The following is a 20,392-nucleotide window of genomic DNA, read 5'->3' as shown; positions in this document are numbered from 1 at the left end:
AGCATTCCAGATTCAATGAATAGACACAGTAAACTTTAGTTGTACCTTTCAACAATGCACCCCTTCAACATCACCATTACCCTATCTGTTACACCCATCAATCTGGAGACTTGCTCATTTTTCCTACTTAAACGTTTCCAATGTCCATTGCTTAACACTTACCAACCTCTGACATTTCAAAGCATTCAATATGGCTTCTTTGGACAAGTGAATGGAGTGGATTGTTAATTAACTATTTTAAAAACCACTCATGTGGCCTAAAAGTTTGAAACCGTTAAGGAAAAACTCCTTAATTTCTGTATTGGCCAGTCTTGGAAACAGCTCATTTGTTAGAGAAAAAGAAATGGTTAGGGATGAACAAGGATCCATTTATGATGTTAAGAGGGTAGATATACATTTTAAAACTTCCCGTAATCCTCATTAGCGTAAATTTTATTGCTTGTTGTTTGTTAGTCCACAAGATGGAGCAACTAACAGAAATGGGTCTCCCCGTGCAATAAAAGTGGGGCTTACGGAACTAGCGATGTGGGGTGGAGACAAGCAGAATTCATTTCCCCTCAGCTAAATGTGAAGGAACATTTATAGTGACCGTGGAAATGTTCGGAGCCCTAAATGCTTCATACAAACAACTGGAGAAAGCAACACGAGATGATGATGGCGGCAATCAGGATATAATTGGATTGACGGAAAAAAAATAGATAAACAAACAAAAAGGAGAGCGAACATTGGAGCAAAGTGAAAATAAGTTCCAGTTTAATCACTATGCTATATGGTGCTTTAAAAGCTTTAGTGACATAGGGAAACTGAAAACTTGATACATGAATCCTTGAACAACTTTATTTGACACAGCGCGTTAGTAAAAATTACGTCTGCTTGGACAGCAGATGTACAAACTGTCCTTTCTTTCATGTAGTTCTGCTATTTAATTACAGTGTACTTGTTTCATGGAGTGATTTTAAATACTGATTATTGCTGTATTTTTTTTCCTTCTAGGTGTGTCGACATTTAGCAAATCCAATAGCTTTAAACCATATTGTTCTCGCCAGCATTTACAGCAAGGCTACCCTCAAACTTTTGTTTGCCAGGAAAAGATTGAGGGAGTTTTAAAACAACATTGGCAGCGTATTCGCCATTGAAAAGTGAAAAGGCAGGATTGCCAATGCAAGTAAATTTCACTGCGACTTACCAATTTTAAAGGAAACAAGAATGTGGTTCCCACTACATTAATATTTATTTTAACTACTGCCTTCATAAGACAAAAATGTAAACTTGCAGCATTTAATATGGCATCAATGATCTTTAACCAGAAAATAGTTATTTACTGTTGTGACTTGTTTTAACTATTCGAATGGATATAATTGATTGCCAATTGGCAGTTGTGACAGTCAAAACCTTCATAACAATGTACCAACTTGTAGTAGGAGGCATTTTTTTGAAAACTATATTTAAAAACTATATAATCAAAAAACAATGTTGAGCATTAATTATGATTTTTTTTAAGAAAGGCAGTAATGGGGAAACCATCTCTTTAAATATCTCATCTCTGGGGAAGGGGCTCAATCTCAAAACAAGATTTTGATCTGGCTTTAATTTAAGAAGAATCAGGGATATTTTGTTGAAAAAGTGCTTGCAGTCCATGAAAAGACAGAGAATGGACATTTTAACTCTATAAAAAGAAACAGTATCCAATTTGCAATCTTACAAGGAATACATTTAATATTAGTGAGCCATCGTGTAGACACACTTTACAGAGTTCTCAAGACTTCTAGTAAAAGCCAATCAAAGCAGATCATTGCAAAACTGTATTTTACTGGCCCATAAAACGTACTTGAAAAAACATTAAAAGGAGGTTTTGCTAAAGAATCTTTGTTTAGTTTCTTTTAAAGAAAGGATGGGCTCAGGTATTTAGACCTTTATTAGTTTGAATAATAATAGATATTGGAAAAACTAAAGTGATATGGTCACAAAAAAAGTCGCAATGCAGTTTCTCACTTTCTCTTTCTTGCTCTCTTTTGTTCATTCTAACAGTTTTTTTTAATCCAGCAAGAGAATTTCCAAATTAACTGCTATGTGTGGGTGTACAGACTCGCCAGAGATAATCATCAGAAAGTGGGTCAGCCTAAAGCAGCAGCAGGTGTGTCAGGTGAATGAAATTTCAACATGTTGGATATAGGACAGTTTGGCACAACCTACCTTTCAGGACAGAGTTCAATGCCAAGGAACTTATATTGAAAGAAGCATCTGCACCATTTGTTCAATTAACACCTATGCGCCCACCAGCCCCTAACACAGACAAACAAACACACACACAAGCATACAGACTCAATAAAGAGGAAAGGAAAATAAATTAGTCTGTTAAGCAAGACGACCGTACCTTTTTGTTTGACTACACTGATGGAACTTTACAAACTATAAAACAAACCTAATCAATTAAACATGTCACTTTTCACACATCTCATCCTTTCCTGAAGGACTAACATTTCAATAACTAATTCAGTCAAATTCGAAAAGAATGCTGAACTTTTGAAAAAGAAGTTTGCATAATTACAACTGTTAAAAATATGCAATTGTTGAAGTTTAAAGAATGCTTTTATTGAAAACCTGACATTAACAGTATTAACTTACAAAACCAAACTATGACATCTAGTCACTAACAGGCAGCAGAAGTGGATTAGTGCCGATTTGAAAACATGCACCATTCCAAATCACTGGGGTCTCCCAGCAGTGAAGCCAAGACTTCAACCAAGTGAAACATTTAGCCCTGCTGTGTACTGCACTGACCACAACAAAGATTGTGGTTTCTACCACACTCACCCTAAATAGCTGAAAATTATTGTTATTCATCATGGCACGGAAAGAAAAGGAAATGTAAAACTGCTGTCTTGCAGAAGTGGTGGAAATTACCCTTGTGATATTTAAGGCTTTGTTACCACTAGATAAAACCTGTGGCTAGTGATGGCTTACAGACTAAGGATCTTTAGGGAGTCTAGCAATTTCTATTTGTGAGTTTTTAAAAAAATCAAAATGTTCTCCATCATTGCAATTTTCTGAAGTCATATCAATTGTACATAATAATTTTAAAGTCTGACATGTTTAAGTTTGCAGTGTTTATCCCAAGAAATATTTCAATGCAATTTTAAAATATTGAATTATTGAAAGACTGGAATATTAATTATATATCAAATCAAATAAAAAGATAAACTGAGATAAAATTAGAGCAACGCTTTCTTATAAATGATGCAATAGAATTATTACAGTTTTAACTGTGAAACTATTTACAATCACACTCCAAAGAATACTTGAAAGTACAGGACTAGAAATAAAAAACTCTGTTGTATATCTCCCTTATTCCAAATACAAATAAGCGTCACTTAGTCAGTTCTCCCAAATGGTTATCCAATTCTCTCCTAATTTTATTTTACATATTACCTGTTTGCACAGGCAGTCTATTCCACATATTGTACCTAAATAAGTTAAACCTAAACTACTGGTACTCCTTTTCCTTAGATGTGTAGTGTGTACTAACAATGAACATGTTCAGCACAGATGTTAAACAAGATATAAAAGTATATATATATATATATATATATATATATGTGTGTGTGTGTGTGTGTGTGTGTGTGTGTGTGTGTGTTCATATATGAATTGTGCAAATAGTTGAGCAGAGATCTCATTGTCATCTTGATTTTGATAGTCCCATATTCTGTAACCCTGACAGCGATATCTTTAGACGTGCAATACTTCATTGGCATGACGTCTGTGTACCATAAGAATGGTATTTGTGAATGCAGAAAGCCGAATCAGGTCTATCTAGAAATTATGTCTACGTTCCATCTGAACATAAGAGTCAAACTTTTCTGCTTAGCTCGTTTTAACACAGGTGGCAGTGAATTATATTTACCATAAGTTAATACCAATCAGAAACTTTGGGCTGACATTTATTTTTCAGAAGTAACTAAAGAAATGAGAAACACATCTGCGTCCTGTTAAAACAAGTACAACAGAACCATTAACAGGTTCAGTTAAAAAAAAGTTATTTAATTAAACTAGTTGATTTATGCAACTCTTTGTTCATCTTTTGTTCCACTTAACAGATCTTACTGTGGTCGTCACGGTGAAGAATTTGATCGGGGTATAAGGGATACAGAGCAACATTATCAGATTCCAAACTAAACACCCCAGTAAAAGGAGTTAGAATCAAAATATGCAGTCCATATTTGATGATCGCATTGTTTTAATCATTTTTACAGGCAACAGAGGTGAAAACGCACCTTCACCTTAGGTTGGTTTTATTCTGCTTGTTGGTAAAAAGAGGTGAAAAGAAATCTTTAAAGGGAGCTTCTCAATGAAAACCAGACGATATTGCATCTAAACACATGTTCTATTTAAATTTGACTATGAAGGAAGGATTCCCTTAACTCTTGAGCTCTATTTCAACCCAGTTTCCCTTTCCACAAACTGTTTGCATAGGCAGTGGGTCACAACAATACTGACAAGCTGAAGACAGCACTCGCATGAGTGCTCACTAATAAGCAAAGATCACCATTTATCTAAGAGGTCAAATGCCTGGTGGCTGAGGTCATGACCTAAACAACTTAAGTCATGACCCTTACACGTGCCTGAACTGATGCCATTCTGACTGGGGTCAGTTGCTAATCATACAGGCTATAAATTAGATTGTGCCTCACACTTCTTCAAAAGAAAGTTTGCCCTCGCCAATGCAGTATCATTCTTGGTTGTCACTTGATGGCTGTGTGAGGCATTGGACTGACAGAGCGAATCAATGGGTAAAAAGAACTTGTCTGTTAAACAGCAAACAAAATAAAAAGCTAACTGGATCACGTAGGACTGTTTAATCTACATTTGAATTCTATCATTTTACTAGAAAGGTATTCTCAAAAATTATTCACGATTAAGAACTTAGCAAACACTATGTTATATTTTATCAGTCGTTCTTTTAAAATCAGAATTCTTTTAGTCATGGTAAAATGAATTTAATGATTATAATGTTCTCAGCTATCAACTGCTCAGCAATATCACAATGGCCAGTTTCATCTACAGACTGATTTATAACATTACTGCTAATTTTCAATTATAACCCACACAACTTCACCAAACACCTCAACAATTCTAAAATAATCTAAACTACATAAAAAATGTAGAATGTTTATTCCCGATTATATGCACTGCAGTCATTACTTTATTTCCACACTTCTTCCACAAAGGGAATGGGCTCTTGAATAGGATTTTGAAATTGTCCTGCTGGTTATAACGAAACCTCTAACATACCAAACAAATAGAACCTCCGGACAGGTGACATGAAACTAGTCACTAGTGTTTACCATGCTATGGTTGTCTGGATTATTCTAAGTTAAATCAACTGAAAAGCAAACAATCCCTGATTCCACGTCCAAACAAATTCTTTAGTTAAAAAGTGTTACAGTATGAGCAAACAGTTAACAAAAATCAAAACAAATTAAAAGATGAGTTTCACATATCTTTTTAAAATATACATATCTTCAATATACCAGAAATACCTGGTTACTTTCCAGAAATTGCTAAATCAGTTTTAACAACTATAGTAGATCTATTAGTAATATGCTGAGTAAAATATTTTCACACTCTAATTGTTGCTCATCATCCATCATTAGCTACCTTGGTTTTTACACAGCTTTGGGTCATTTTCAAAATGCTGAAGCACTGCTGAATTATTATTTAAATTTATTTAGACAAAAGATTGAGAGAGATTATTTAGCCAGTCGATGCATCTAGCACTTGTTGAAAAATTAAATTATCTACACCTAATTTCAGAACTGAATGCACCCCGTTTTAATTTTAAGAGAAAATTGTTGAATTTAATTTTTAAAATCTATCAGCGATACAATCGCTACTCCCTAAAACATGGCGCTTACGATCAGACTACAGGAAAGAGCAGAGCGTCAGCGAAAAAAAAGTGGCCACGTATTCCCATGTTGGCTTTGGCATGTTGGACAAAGCACTTTTTAGAGTTCATGCTTTCTGCCAACACTGGCAGCTGCTCAGTCCATTGAAAACTCCTGAACCTTCCAAGCAGGCCAAACAAGATCCAATATATTTTTTGCACACAACTTTCAGTAAGCACCCAATTTTAAAATACAAATTATTTAAAATTTACTGCATACATTTCGTTCCACTTATTTTAGTGAACATTTTTGTTCTTTGTGTTTAATCCTGGTCTATTCGTCCATTACATAGTTTTAATAACAACTATAATGCAATACGGAGAATGTCATAGAACTTATTTTCCAAAATATTTTGACTGTTTTGGCACGTCAACCTTTAGCGGTTATCTCTGTTATTTCCAAAATCAATGGCCACAAAACTGACTTGAGTTTCTAACCTTTCAAATTGTTGCTGGCTTAAAATAAACAAAAGTTCCATTGGTGGCTGTAACAATCAAAAAGTGAATTCTTAAATGCAAAATGTTTCTGAAAATAGAAAGTTATCAAACTGGAAATTAATATTTTAAAATAGTGTGAAGATTAAAGCTCACTCAGTGCTTTTCCAAAATACTTGATATTATGAAGATCAGTGATTTGCACTGATAGGGTTGTAACAGAAATAAATGGAAGGCATTTACAACATTGGTCCATGTTAAAAGTGACAAGGACACTAAGACCTTAAATGAATAGCTGAATTGTTTCCTGCCTTTATTTTGTTCAATTACCAGAACCTGCATTCACACAAGGTACCTGCAAGTACAAACATATTTGAAAAGGAACACAAGATCTCTACGACAAAAGCTAGTGGAGAATGCCACATTCTGGATTACTTTGCCTCTGTAAGTGATGTGTAGAATCCAGAGTTTGACACTTCACTTGGGCTGCAGACAATTTACAGCAATAAAACTCTTAGTTCCTTTTTTGCAGGTTGCCATTGCTACACCCAAGTTGGCACAACTTTTGAACCAACACTCTGGGGCAATAGCTGACCCCAACATTTAAAGCCCAATGATTGGGCTTTTTCACTTGTACATCCTTTGTTGTGTATGTTAACACAATCCCACCAAAAATGCAGGGATATTTTTTAACACAAACAAAATATACTTCCTGTTGGGATTTTCATCTTCCATCGCAGGCTGTGAGGTGTGGAGGGGGAAAGAAAGAGAGAATGCTGATTTGATCCTAAAGGAAAATTATATGATGAAGGGCACAAGAAACACAAGTGAAAGTTTAAAAGCTGCTTTCAGATCTGGCCTGCAATGACCAATTGCGATTATTACATAAAACAAAAAGCAAAATTCCTGTTTAAAATCATTTTTTATCAACTTTAGATTGCACTTTACAACAAGACAGGGTCTAGATTATCTATAGGAGCATGCAGTAGGAAGTTACATTTACAGAAAAGGTATACACACAAAACAACCATTACATGAGGTTAGGTTTTAGGTGCGGACACATGCAACACAACTGTTTCACAAGAATGAAGATCAAGTTTATCTTTATAAATAAAATTCTAAGAACACTTCTGAAAAATGCACTTACCCGCTGCCTGCGCAAAGTACGCCAAATATAAATCGAGTTCCTTAACAGAAACTCCTATATGATGTGGCTGTACGCACAGCCCAGGGTTAGAGCACTGCGAGGACTTTACGAGTCGTTCACCATCAGTACTTTCGAGCGGAACACCTTTGAATAAAATCACCATAACCAGGTCCAGCCTCCAGACCTTGTCTGCTTGACGCAGACAGTCAATTCGCCGCATCTTGCCTTTCTGGTCTGGGTTTGAAAGCACACAGCAAGAAGGTTTCTTCCCAGTGACTGAGAGCACAAAATCCTCTCGATACTCAGGTCGGATGTCTTTGCGCAGCTTTGCCAGAAGCCTGGATGCCCATTTCTGCTTCACTTCTTGTTTTTCACTCAGGAGTTCATCCTTCACCGCTCTCTCTTCCTCCTTTGACATGCGCTTCTCATGCTTCTTGAAGTATTTTCGTTTTCGGGCTTGCAAGTTGAACCATGTGTATGCAAAGGCTCGGACATGGGGCAGAAGTGCTTCAATGAAGGGATGGAATTCATCCTGTCGGGGAAAAAAACCAAGGGAGAAAGAATAAGCAAAAATGAAGTTTTAACAAAAGAAGTAGTATTGCATTCAACCTTTATCAGAATTATTTTCCTATTGGGCAAATACAAAATAAAAATTAAAAATCAAGACACATTTCATTGAAATAATAGATTTAATTCAATACCATTGTATAGTCCAACCAGCGCAGTATTTTGTTTGAAGCTTGACTTAGAAAAATTTATGCCATGTACAGTGAGTATTCTTTGTGTCGAACAGTCAGAAAGATGCCGACAGCGTAACTGAAAGCACCCATGTAGGTAACGTCCAAAACACTTGCCAATATTCAAGACACTCCCTGCGTGTGCTCGGTTTGTTTATGAAGAGCTTTCCCAAAACAGTAAAGAGAAGGTTCCCTCGACTAAAGCATGGGTGCTTTCATTAACCTTCGCCAGCTTTAAAAAAAAGCAGATCTCTTCACTCTCCGTCCCCAACCCTTTGCATGTGGTGTAGCCAGCATGAGCCCGCCTATTTGGCAAATTCCACACACTAGAATGCCAATCAACAGCTCGTACGAGGGGGCTTTGTGCAAAGCAAGAGAGGATAAACACCCCCCCCCCCCCTCCTCCCACACCCCTTCACAAGATGGTTTCAAACACAGCAAGTCTGTACAGTCAGAGAAAAAAAATCTGCATATTCTTCATTGTGAATTCATGCTATTTTCTCAAGAAATGTCATATTGAGCTGTGCCCTTGTGAAAAATAAAAATACTCAGACATTATTTGGAGTTCCAGCTTGGTGATGCCAAATAGGAAGTACAAAATACTTTATTAATAAGTGGTTTGTTTGTAATCCTTATTCAGTAACATGATAAAACACATCCCACCCACCCACCCATCCCCATTCCATCACTACAACATCCCACTCACCACTATCACCCCACCCCCCACTCAAGTACCAATACCAATATATACATAAGTAAATACTGTAAATATAGGCAAGCAACTGTGATCACGATAAACCATTGAAATCAATTTTTTAATCAATAATATTACAGTGACTCTGGCAAACTGATATGCAACTATCCAGTAATTCCATACAAATAAAAACAAAGCAGGTAGCCCAAGTTTTTTGCATATGGTTAAATACTTAAAGTGTTTAAAATATCACATAACATGTTGTTTTACTTGTACAATTAACTAGTCAAAACCAAGGATGTTAATAAACAACTAAATTTAAAATGGCGTAATTATACGTAAAAAGCTACAAAAGAAACGGGAAAACATTTTCAGCACAACTACCATCTGTCTTTTTCCTCTTGTTTAAACTAAATATTGCATAAATTGTTTTTCTTTTATGTAAAACAAGATAGCAAAACTTTTACAATGAAAAACACACAATGTTTGATTGTTCAGCAGAATTTTTTTTGGAAGGTGTATATTTTGCATTATCTCTACTGAATAAGGTTGTGCATTTCCATTGTATGAACGATGCCATAGCTGTACAGGCTGGAAGGGATTTTCTTTAATGAAATAAATTAATGAAAAAATGTTGCATTGGTGGGAACATTTAGAGGATTTTTAGATTAAAGTGAATTTTCATTTACCAACCTTTCTCCAGCCACACGACATCTGGCCTGTAATTCTTCAAGCTTAACTGAATTCCTTTACTACAATCATCTACACGTAGGTAACAATCTGTCCTGTAAAGGAGATTTTCAAACTGCCAAAACAAATAATGAAGCTCAAATTTATTAACTGTCTAGCCTAAACATATATATGCTTGTTTCTATAGCATCTCAAAGGTTGGGAAGACAAAGGACTGGATAATCCATTTTTTTCCTGTGTAAAATTTAAAATAATTTTAACAACTTGTTTTCAAAATTTAAATAAAAGAGTTAAGTAGCCATTTATTTTTTGCTTCACTCTAAACCTTTCATTGAATAATTCCTTAAGTTAACCACGACCATATGATTTAACTCGGTCAAAGTATAATAAAGTAGCATAAAGACACAAATCTCTACTGATATCGTGAATTCAGATTAATTCAATTCCACACTAAAATGACTATTCTAAATATGGCATGAATTGCAAACTCTAGAATTCATCCCAAGATAAAGACTCATTCCTGACAGTGTGTGTTTATGGAGTGAATATGGATATAGTTGAGCTATGGATTAAAACCTCGAGTCAGTGTTTGACCTTGGCTGCATGAATGCATGGAACAAGGGATGCCAGTGTGGTGATACTATGTCACCACATTGGTGTCCTTTGCTGTGGCCTCCAGATGCCACAAGTTCAGATCTGATCTCTTAAGTTGTTACTGCAACAGAATTCGGACCTATAAGCCCACTTGCAGTGTGAGGAGTAAAGTAAAACACTAACTAAATAAAAAGAAAACCTTAACAACAACTTAAAAAAAATATAGTGACTGATTAACCTCCGAAAATTAACAGTGTAGATGATGATAAGAATTTAGCATTCAGAGCAAGGAGCTTTGTAATTTATTTGGCATTTTTGGAAATGTACATTTATGTTTTAATCCAGTCAGAAGTCGACCAGTTTCATAGATTCTTGCGTCGACTTTATGTTGGAAATCAGCCAATGTACAGTTTTCCTGCTCCACCTCAGAGCTAATGCCGAAAAGAAGCTTTAAATTATTTTTGCCCAATGTCAATCCTAAATCTTCCCCATCGCTGACAGCTTTCCATCTCAATCTCAATATGGAATTAAGAAACTTAACTTCTGCTGTAAATAAAACAATCGGATCATAAAAAACAAAAAAAGTTCAACTTAATCGGAAAAGTGCATTGGCTCAGAATTTTAGCTGCCATTATTAATATACATTGCTGCAGTGATTCCAATTTCTACAATTGTAATGGGCACAAAACGATTTGGATATTAAGCACCTGTAGCAGTTAAATTAAGTTTTGCAAACTGAAAATAGTTTCAATTACAGGGGCCTATGAGGTGCAGACTATAGCAAGCTGATCTTTTGCTTAATTACACAATCAAGAAATAAACTGTATTTTCTTAGTATTAAAGTCTATTTCGGCTTTGCATTATTAGATTGTAGGCCCCAAATTTGAGCCAATTTCTAAATATTCTAAACATTTGGAGGCCAAACCACTTAGTTCCTTAAGTGACAATCAGTGAAGTTGTGGTTTTGTTGTGGGTCTATTTTCATTTAAACCTCAGCACTGCACTCCAGTGCAGCATGCATGTCCTTCCTTTGGCACTGCCTCATCAATTAATGTATACCATATAAAATGAAGAAGCAAACAGAATAAGCACCAATTTTCTTTGAGGTGGTCAAAACTATGCATACTTCCACCATGACACTGATAATTGAACTACTTTATTGTTTACAAACAACTGTCTCTAGTGCTGAAAATCAAATTGCCCATTCAACACTGTACAGTGTTTGTTATTTTCTCACTTTTTTTGTTCATGTATTAAAACAATCCAGTGTGTTCTTAAGTAATTCTAGGCAGTTCTTATCATTTTGCATGGTTTTTAAAAATTAACTGGTTCTGCGAGGGAAACGGCAAACAGAATTCATTTAAGCAAGTTTTTAATGTTAAATATGTAAGTCTGATTCAGATTTACGTATTTTAATCTCTGTTTTTTCCCAATAAGTATTTTGACAGGATATTTCAATACCAATCAATCAATCTGTTCATTTCAGTGCAATGTAATAACATTTACACTAATCACTTCTTAATTTAAAAGATTGAAACACAATTTTGTTTTCCTTCAGATGCAGTACTTGACTTTTTTTTAACCAAAAAAGATCATTATAAAGCAGATTTGTGAATGTGTGTCATTAAAATAATGCAGTAAGTTTGGGAAAAGGGTTGAAACTGAGGATCTCCATAAAACTTGCAGTTAACTACCCGATTAGATAAAAGGACATAAAACCAAAACCTTCACCGAAATGTAATGATTCTACATAAGATGAGAAATTAGAGATTCTTATGCAATAAATGGCTGCAAATGCTTTGTATGTATTGGTTACTTAAGATTCAGTAGAATTTATCTTAAATTTGTATTTCATTTTAGAAATATTGACTAATTTCCAATTTTCTACTTCATACTGAAGTACAATGGTTTAATGTGGTTTCTGTCCTTTGGGTGAACAAGGAAGGCAAACTTCAGGAATATAAAGACCAACAGTTAATTCAAGATGGATGCAAATACTTTATGTTGCTGTTAAAAATATCTCTAAGGCATGATACGAATCTTTTGTATAGATACTTTAATAGGTTAAAAAAGGTTATATAAAGATGTTCATGGTGCCCCCTTACTCAAACAAAGAAATGCTTTAAGTCGATTCACAATAACGTTGCAAAGATTGGTCATTGTTCATAATGCTTTTAAAAGTTTAAATCACGTGCAAAATGTTTTTTTTTAAAACGTAAGACTAACAATTAAATGTTCATTAAAATTCTACAGTGATACTGTGGGAAATAAGGTTTTTACCGAAATAATTTCAACATGCTATCTAAAACCCAGCGATTTCTGACTTCACTGTAAGGGATGACTTTTGAACTGAATAGATTGAACAACATGGGTTAGTTATCCCGCACGCTATAGAATGTGAAAGAAGGCGGATTTCGAAGCAAAATTCCGCTCTGGAAACTTGAGTGGAAACAGAAGAAGCACAGCACTCGGGCAGACAGCGTTTCCACGGGGAAAACCCTGACTTCTTCACTAATGCTTGAAGTAGCGATGAGGCAATAACAAAACCGCACAGCGAAGTAGAAAGCTTTACGGGCGCTAACAGAACGGTGATAACTTAGCGAGAGCAATGACATTGCTGTGGAGTGGGGTGGGGGAGGAGGGGGTTGCAGACAAATCAAAATATTGAGGAGCTGGGAAAGGAAGCCGATGCCGTCCCAAACCACAACCCCATCGGATCGGGCGCTCTGGCGGAGAACTGTTGCCTAAAGTTCAAGCTACTCGCCCTCCCAGGGACAAAAAAAAAGTCACTTAGACGCGTGGACAGTTCACACCTGACAGCATCACAGTGCCCCGAGAGAGAGAAAATCAAACACACTGTCTTCCAAAATGTTGTGAAAAATCAGTTTAGGGGTGTGCGGAGGGGAGTTGGAAACAACAGCAAAGCGAGCGCCTAACTTGCCGAAGATGATTGGGAAGGAGGTGCTGTACGCTGAGGAAGGCAGCAGCGCGATTTTGTTATGAAAGATATGAACACGAAACTTGCGCGAACCGCTTGTTGTGAGTAAACTGTGTACCTTAGAGGCACAACAAAAGCGTGATTCCCCACCGCCTGCTTCACCCCCACCCCCACCCCACACACACACACACACACATTCACCACCCCCACCCACCCACCCCCACTATGCCTCCCCCAAGAAAAGCAGCGATCGCAGCACTTTCCTGCCTGCGAAATGTCCCGAGGTACGCGCGGCACCTCTTTGGAGAGCCGCTCTTGCAAAAAATGTGTGGCATTACCCCAGATTTGTTTCTGTTTCCAAAAAAAAATGCAGTCAGAAAAATAATAAATATTAATACGTATCCGCCATTAGCCATGTGCCTCAGTGGGGGCAGATCGCGGAACCCAGTCACTGATCTGAGAGACAGGAGGCATTTAAATAAATAGAGAAAAAAAAGTTTAATATATCAAAAAGAAGCAGGACGGACTCTAAAGGGATACAAATGTTGCAGAATTGTATCCTACCTGGGTGAGACAGAGCGGAGAGTACATTATTGTGGCGGTGCTGGTGGTGGTGAGAGGAAAAGCCGGCTTTCACATTTCAGTCTCGAACTGAAGCCAGCTCTCTTCTCCATCCTGAACTTTAACCCCGCCTTTAGTTAGTATATAGTCTACATCCCAACTCTCCGTGGCTCATTCTGACAGTCCAGGCAGTGCTCTTCTCGCTCTGTCTCACTCACTCACACACCTTCCCCGCCCTCTCTCACACCACCTTTTAGCATTTGTTATTTTTTTATATATATATCCGCCCGTTCTCAGCTTGCTTTCTTACAGCTGCGATCTCTCCCTCTCTCTGGTTGTATGTGAGAAGGAAGAGGAGAGAGAGAGAGGAAAAATTCACACTTGTGGGCTGGCTGTCAGTGAAGCGAAGCCCGCTCTCCAGCCTTCCTCCGCCCGATGGGAGACTACACCCTTCCCCGGCCGCAGTTCTCGGCCTGCAGCTCCATCGAACCTTCCTGAATTTTAACAAAACACAACACCCTGGGTTTTTCACCCCCTCCCACCTCTGTTCACCCTCCCTACAGCAGCGAGCCAGCTCCCTGCGTCAACACCCCGAGCAAATGCAGCAGCAAAACTCTGGCAGCAAGCGGCGCCTAAAAATAAACGTGAATGCCTACTCTCAACTTGGACTTGAACGTGAGAAAGACCCCCAAGTGCCTAGATCTCTTATCGAGCTAGAAAAGGAATTGTGAATTTTATGTATTTTGTTAATTTTTTAAAAAAAACTTAAAGTCAGCCTGCAACTTTGAGATAAATAAATATGGAGTGTTTTGTTGCCTTAAAGCAAATCATTTATTACATTGGTTTCCCTGCACCAAAAGTTAGTTGGGAAAGTGAATTGGGATTTTTTTTCTATTCTTTCCTCACCCCGGTTAAGTCTGTTTAAATAAGGCAAGATGACGATTTGTAGCTTTGGCGCCTTTTTAAACAACAGTAAATTGTAATACATAACTAAGAATCATGTGGCTGAGAATTGGGTTTTTTTTCCACATCGCGTCACCTAGACGAATGTCACGTCCACGGCTCCTCCGCCCGGCTGCTGCCGCTCATTGTTTGACATTTTCTCTGCTGCCTGCGCTAGTGACCCAGATGTAACACACTGAATGGGGAAGGACCTGCCTGCCAGCGCGCATGTACTCTTCCTGCAACGCACTCTGGGTCTTGTAGTCTGTGCTCCTGTGCACTGCGCACCTCTATTCGAGTAATTGACCAGCAATAGCTCATACCACAAAGTGGAACGAACAGCACACTTAAATCTAAGTTTTAAGATTTTCTCACGTAATTATCCACAAGTATTTCGCGAGAAATGTGCACGATTTCTGAAATACCCCTTCTCTTCCCATGCACTTAGCGTACAATAACTCGCCTCAAGGTATTTGATCTGTTGAAGACGGAGGGCCTTAGCATCTTAATGAAATGGTCGAGACTGTTAAAGCGAATAGACGGAACGCAGTTCCGAAAGTACAAAGCGAAACCAGAATTGAAATACAGGAGGAATGAAAATGTACGACACGAGGTTAGGAGCTCAGCACAAGACCACATCTTTCAATATGTTGCAACCAAAACCAGGCTTGCTAACTCTTCGACTTTTCACTGCATCAACAATTTAGCTGAATAACAACACAGATTCCTCTGTGTCTGTTCAATAACTCCTAATTAAACACATGCACACTTTTGTTGTACATTTAAGGCATCTGAATTAGTTTACATCAGGCAATTGTACATCACCATTATATTTTGTCCAGTATCTCTCGGGCTATTGGCTAGATTTATCCCGGGATTCTAAAAGTACCCATTCAGAAGTTTTTTTTGTTAGGTCAACACGTGTAATGTATCTTCAAAGTACTTTGGGGTTCCCGTATCTAATAAAAGTCATTTCATTCTAGTGGTACTACACCGCATATTTCTCAAACTGCATTTCTCTAATGTTAAGATCACGTATAGACAGGGACGGTCAGTAAAATGAAATGTGCTCACCAGCAACAGAGTAAGCAGCATTAACAAAGTGTTTCTTTTCAGTGAAGGCACAGCGCCTTCCTTTATAAGGAGATATTATCATATGCAGGCTTGTGTAGTCAGTCATATAAAACATATACACGTCGACGCAAAACAGATGAATCGTTCTATTAGACTATAGAATACCACACCACTCACTATACGGATGAATCATTCCGACGACTACATTCCTGTAATTCTTGAATTCATATGCTGCTGAAATCCCTCTGGCTATGGGTCGCGGATTTGGGCGTAATAACTCATTTAGAATCTCATAAAATCAATTTATCTAAAAAAAATTGCACCTGTTCTCATCCAAACATTTCAAGGATTTTTACTGTCCCATTCCCTCATCCTCCTTCGAATGCAGAGGGAGACATGTACGGTATTGCTTTGGTCGCACGGTAACTTCTTGGTGTTTTCTATCCTGGCCTGCCAAACTTAATATATGAGCAACATTCATGCGAGATTATTCGAAGGGATACTGTCAAATTGTTTAATTGTGTGCGTACTGTAGATAAATTGCAAACCTTATATATAATTAAATTAAAACGTCAGCTTTTATCATTGTTCAGTAGCCTCTAGGTTTTGGATTGAATTTTAAATGGTTTCGTAACTTAGTATTTAGCATAATTTGTGGTCTCAAGAATAGTGCGATTTATTTATTCCATGAAAAGTTCTCTCACCTCGTTTAGCTTAATTATAGTTACAAGACACTGAACGCAACTTTTAAGGATGAGCTCTTTATATAAAAGGCATTTAGAGTGTTTCTGTCACACAAATGAAAACATATCTTAACACATTTTAACACGCACAAAACGTCATGCAACTAATATACAATCTCCCATTACACGTTCTTCGTAAATACTCATTAATCCAGCTATACTGTACATATCTGAACTACAGTTCCCAAGATATCCTTGCAACAACCTGCCTTACATCTAGCATAAGACGGAAGCCTCGCCTTTCCACATATTGATTGGCGCAGTGCAGCGTTGAGGGTACCAATCGAAGTTTCGATTGGTAGAAAGGGTTGCCTATCACACTGGGTTAAGTTCACGTCTCCAGTTCGGCTGACCGTTCGAAGAAAAGATTTTGAGACCAAGTCACACGTCTCGACAGAGTGAGTACGCAACGTTATTTTTTTGCCCCCCTCTTGGACGAGACAAGCGACGGGGGAAATTTGCCAAGCTCAGCGCTTTCCAAGCTCACAGCAGCAGCTTATTCTTGGCGCAATAATTGACATATTCCACATGGACACAAACTGGAACAGGCGTGAATTAAAAGAAAACATCCTATTATCAAATAACCAGCCTGCAACATTATTAAATATATTTCAAATATAATATATCCTGCTAAATCTTATTTTGCATTCAAGTTTATAATCTCTTAAAATCATTATTTTAAAAAGCTCATTATGTATCACGTACCATTGCCATGTAAAGAGTACGTGAGAAACTTTAAATTGTTCAGACGTTTAGCTTCATTTGTTGTCGCTTTTTTTGGTTTTAATATATAAACTGGGAACCGTTGCAAACCGGAAGCGAAACCATGCAAAAGCCGCTGCAAAAAAAGTCGGCGAAAGATGTCTGAGGCTTTTTTTGTTTCCAAAGAAGAAGCCCCTTTGAAAGCCTTCCAAGATCACTCCCAGCTCCCTGGCTCAGTGTTGATGGCGAAAGAGCACTTTTTGTGGAGCGCCCTGAGAAGTTACATCGATTTGCAGCGCTCACTGTTTATTTCCGCATCGGTATTTGCATAGAAACCACGCACAGAGGCGACCGCACGTCCATCCAATCGGCTTCTAGAATCCCGGGAGACGCGAGTGGCGCGAGCGTCTGGCCTGGGATTCCATTCCCGGGTTCGGGTTCTATCGCCGCACTAATACGTACAGGCTGCACCGGCTGAAGCTTCTCTCATGTCAAATGTATATGCAGAAGGCATTTGTAATCGGCTGTGATTTTTTTACTCTCTCGGTAGCAAGCTTAGGTAAGCAAATGTAAAAGACGATTGTTTTCTTTGTTAAGGGCAAAATATGTGTGTATTTCTCAATCCAGTCATCTCCTAATACGGTTGACCTCGTCTTTTTTCTATTTTAGTTAGTTTTAAAGAGAAATACTACATCATTGCATTATACATATGCATATTTTTAAAAAAAATTATGGCTATCATTGCATTGAAAAACATGCCGTGTGATATGTAGGCCGAGAAATATAAGTGGCGCATATTGATCATCGTATTCTTGTGAAGTGGTTTTTATGTAGAAAATTATCTCCAGACTGCTGTAATCAAAATAGCAACAGTTGCTAATGAAAAGGAAGAAAAGTTTAGGGTTTTTTTACACATTGATGCTCAGAGTGAACTTTTTTTTAAGTTGAAATAATCTTCTTTTTACTTTGCCAGTTTTATCTGTGAACATCGTTGCCTTGGAAACCTAATTATTAAACAACAATTTAACTGTCATGATCAATAAATTATTGAATAAAGATCGTACTTTTCAAAGAACTTTGTCTTTTATTATGATATTCACATTAACTAGCTAACATATATTCGCTGCTAAACAGGCCTTATGTTAATATAAAACAAAGAACTGCGGATGCTGGAGATCTGAAACAAAAACAAATTGCTGGCGAAACTCAGCAGAGCGGGCAGCATCTGTGGGAGAAAGCAGACTTAACGTTTTGAGTCCGGTGACTCTTCATCAGAACACAGGTCTTATCTTAGTCGTGCGCATATTAATGATGACACGTTTGCTTTGACGCATACAACTGATTTGTAAATGTCTACTGAGATTATCACTAAAAAGATATGTTTTAAAATGTTAGATTAATCAAATAATTTATTTTGAATCCTTACATCTCATTATATGTGGGATATTATATATCATATATCATCAATATATATTGGCCTAGTCAGCTATGTCCATGTCTCCGTAAATGAACCAGAAAAAAACATAGATTTTAATAATGTAGCTGGACAACTGAATTAACAAGCTGTTGTCCTAACGTGTATTACAAGTTGTCATTTCTGTTCTGACATGACAGTGTAGGCTCGAAGATGTGAAATTCTGCTTTTGTTAGACACCGCCGTGGATTGTCAGCAAATTGCCACAGAAAAATCTGAGAAGCGGATTATATACCGTACTTCAAACCTGCTCAGGAATACATCAATTATTTTTGATCGGCCATTTCTTGTTAACGTTACTATCCGCCTGGATATATGAACAGATCATATGCTACGTTGTCTGTCCAATAAAATGCGTGCGCTTATGGTATAGGGCGCATGGGAACTAAAACCCCCGTGCGATTGAACGTATTTTTGGGTACGACGCAAATGATATTAGGACAACATATACAATGTAAACTGTAAAGAACGCTTGTGAACTTTTAACGCATTTTAACATTGGATGAGCCAGCTTTTTGTAATTTACATACAGTTTTACTTCAAAAAGTTGAATATGTTTGCATGGATTATTAGCATGTCCAAAAATAATAGGCACAGGAATTAAGCTTAATTTATTGCATTCAGCTGCACACTACATAGTATATAACATCCTGTACAAACTAATTACACCAATCATCTTCCAAACTGTAATCAGACTCAGTTTATGTATTAAATGTAGGAAGGCACATACAGTTTTTGTGCACAACATACGGACGTACCGCGCGCACACAAAAAGACTAATGCAGTGTAATACTTGAGGCACTTGCTTTCATCGCTGCATTTCTTAAATAGTCACGGGTAAATGTTATTGATTTTTCCATAGATTTTTATTTACGTTTCAAAACTGGTTTGCCAAACGTGTAAAAATGGAAGTCATACTTTTGGTTTCCCCTCTTGCCGGTTACAAATTAATCCACAGTTACGGCACTCAGGAATATATTTGATCTGTTGCCTCGCGTCTTTTAATAAAAAAGGTTCTCACTGCAGATACACTGCAGAGCAACAAGAGCAGCAGCCCACAAGTACGCCCGAAGAACTTCGGAACATACATCCACCACCATCGTTATGCTGTTGTGAAGACATGGCTCTCAGGGATTTCACTGTTCCTTATTTCTGCAATTTCATATCAATCGTAATCAGATATGTTTCGTTTAAATAATCTCTGACACCGAGGAGATTGCAGCGAATAAGAAAGCTATTCGACTCTTTACAAACAAGGCAATGTTAAAGTGGAAAATAAAGTCTCAACAAAACTAGACGCTGCGACAGCACGTACAAAGCGAGCTGACGTTTACTAAAATAGATCACAATGCAAAATCTGTCCGGCATTATGTAAAAAAAAACAACAAACACGGCACTGAAACACTCTAACGCACGGAATCAACAATTTTCTCCTTAATTGTATGAATCCATGACACTTGCGGAAATGTCCCTGTCGATTTGGCGCTGGAGATATTGATTTGAGGACATTCCAGAACAGGGAGTGAGAAAGACAAAGTCTTAGCATTTTTGTTTTTCAAAACTATTATATTAAGATCTCAGATCTGATGTTCCCACAGGTCAATGCCACAACTAGAGGGCTCTAATAGCAACAAGTAAAAAGTGATTTTCCTGATTTTGGAAAATGTTGCGAGAGTTGAATTACCCTCCCCCAGTATCAATGGTGCATTCCGCCGCGTCG

At 37.4% G+C, this 20,392-nt stretch overlaps 1 protein-coding gene across 7 annotated transcripts in view; it reads right to left on the bottom strand.

The window, feature by feature from the left end:
• nfia (nuclear factor I/A) overlaps positions 1-17,504 on the bottom strand; it is a 506,523-nt gene extending 489,019 nt beyond the window's left edge. For 3 of the 7 annotated variants that reach the window (XM_060830425.1, XM_060830429.1, XM_060830427.1), the window contains exons 1-2: positions 13,741-14,252; positions 7,524-8,055 (exon numbers count right to left, since the gene is read on the bottom strand). In XM_060830425.1, coding sequence (XP_060686408.1) covers positions 7,524-8,055; positions 13,741-13,767 — 559 coding nt within the window. In that variant the 5' untranslated portion in view covers positions 13,768-14,252. Of the gene's footprint in view, positions 1-7,523; positions 8,056-13,740; positions 14,255-17,201 lie in introns of those variants that run through there. The other 4 variants (XM_060830428.1, XM_060830430.1, XM_060830426.1 and 1 more) reach the window with 3 other exon arrangements.
• Between the last annotated feature and the right edge of the window lie 2,888 nt (positions 17,505-20,392).

This window comes from Hemiscyllium ocellatum, chromosome 9 (assembly GCF_020745735.1).
Source record: "Hemiscyllium ocellatum isolate sHemOce1 chromosome 9, sHemOce1.pat.X.cur, whole genome shotgun sequence".
In the NCBI taxonomy this organism is placed as follows: domain Eukaryota; kingdom Metazoa; phylum Chordata; class Chondrichthyes; order Orectolobiformes; family Hemiscylliidae; genus Hemiscyllium; species Hemiscyllium ocellatum.
This window is presented reverse-complemented; position numbering and strand designations above follow the sequence as displayed.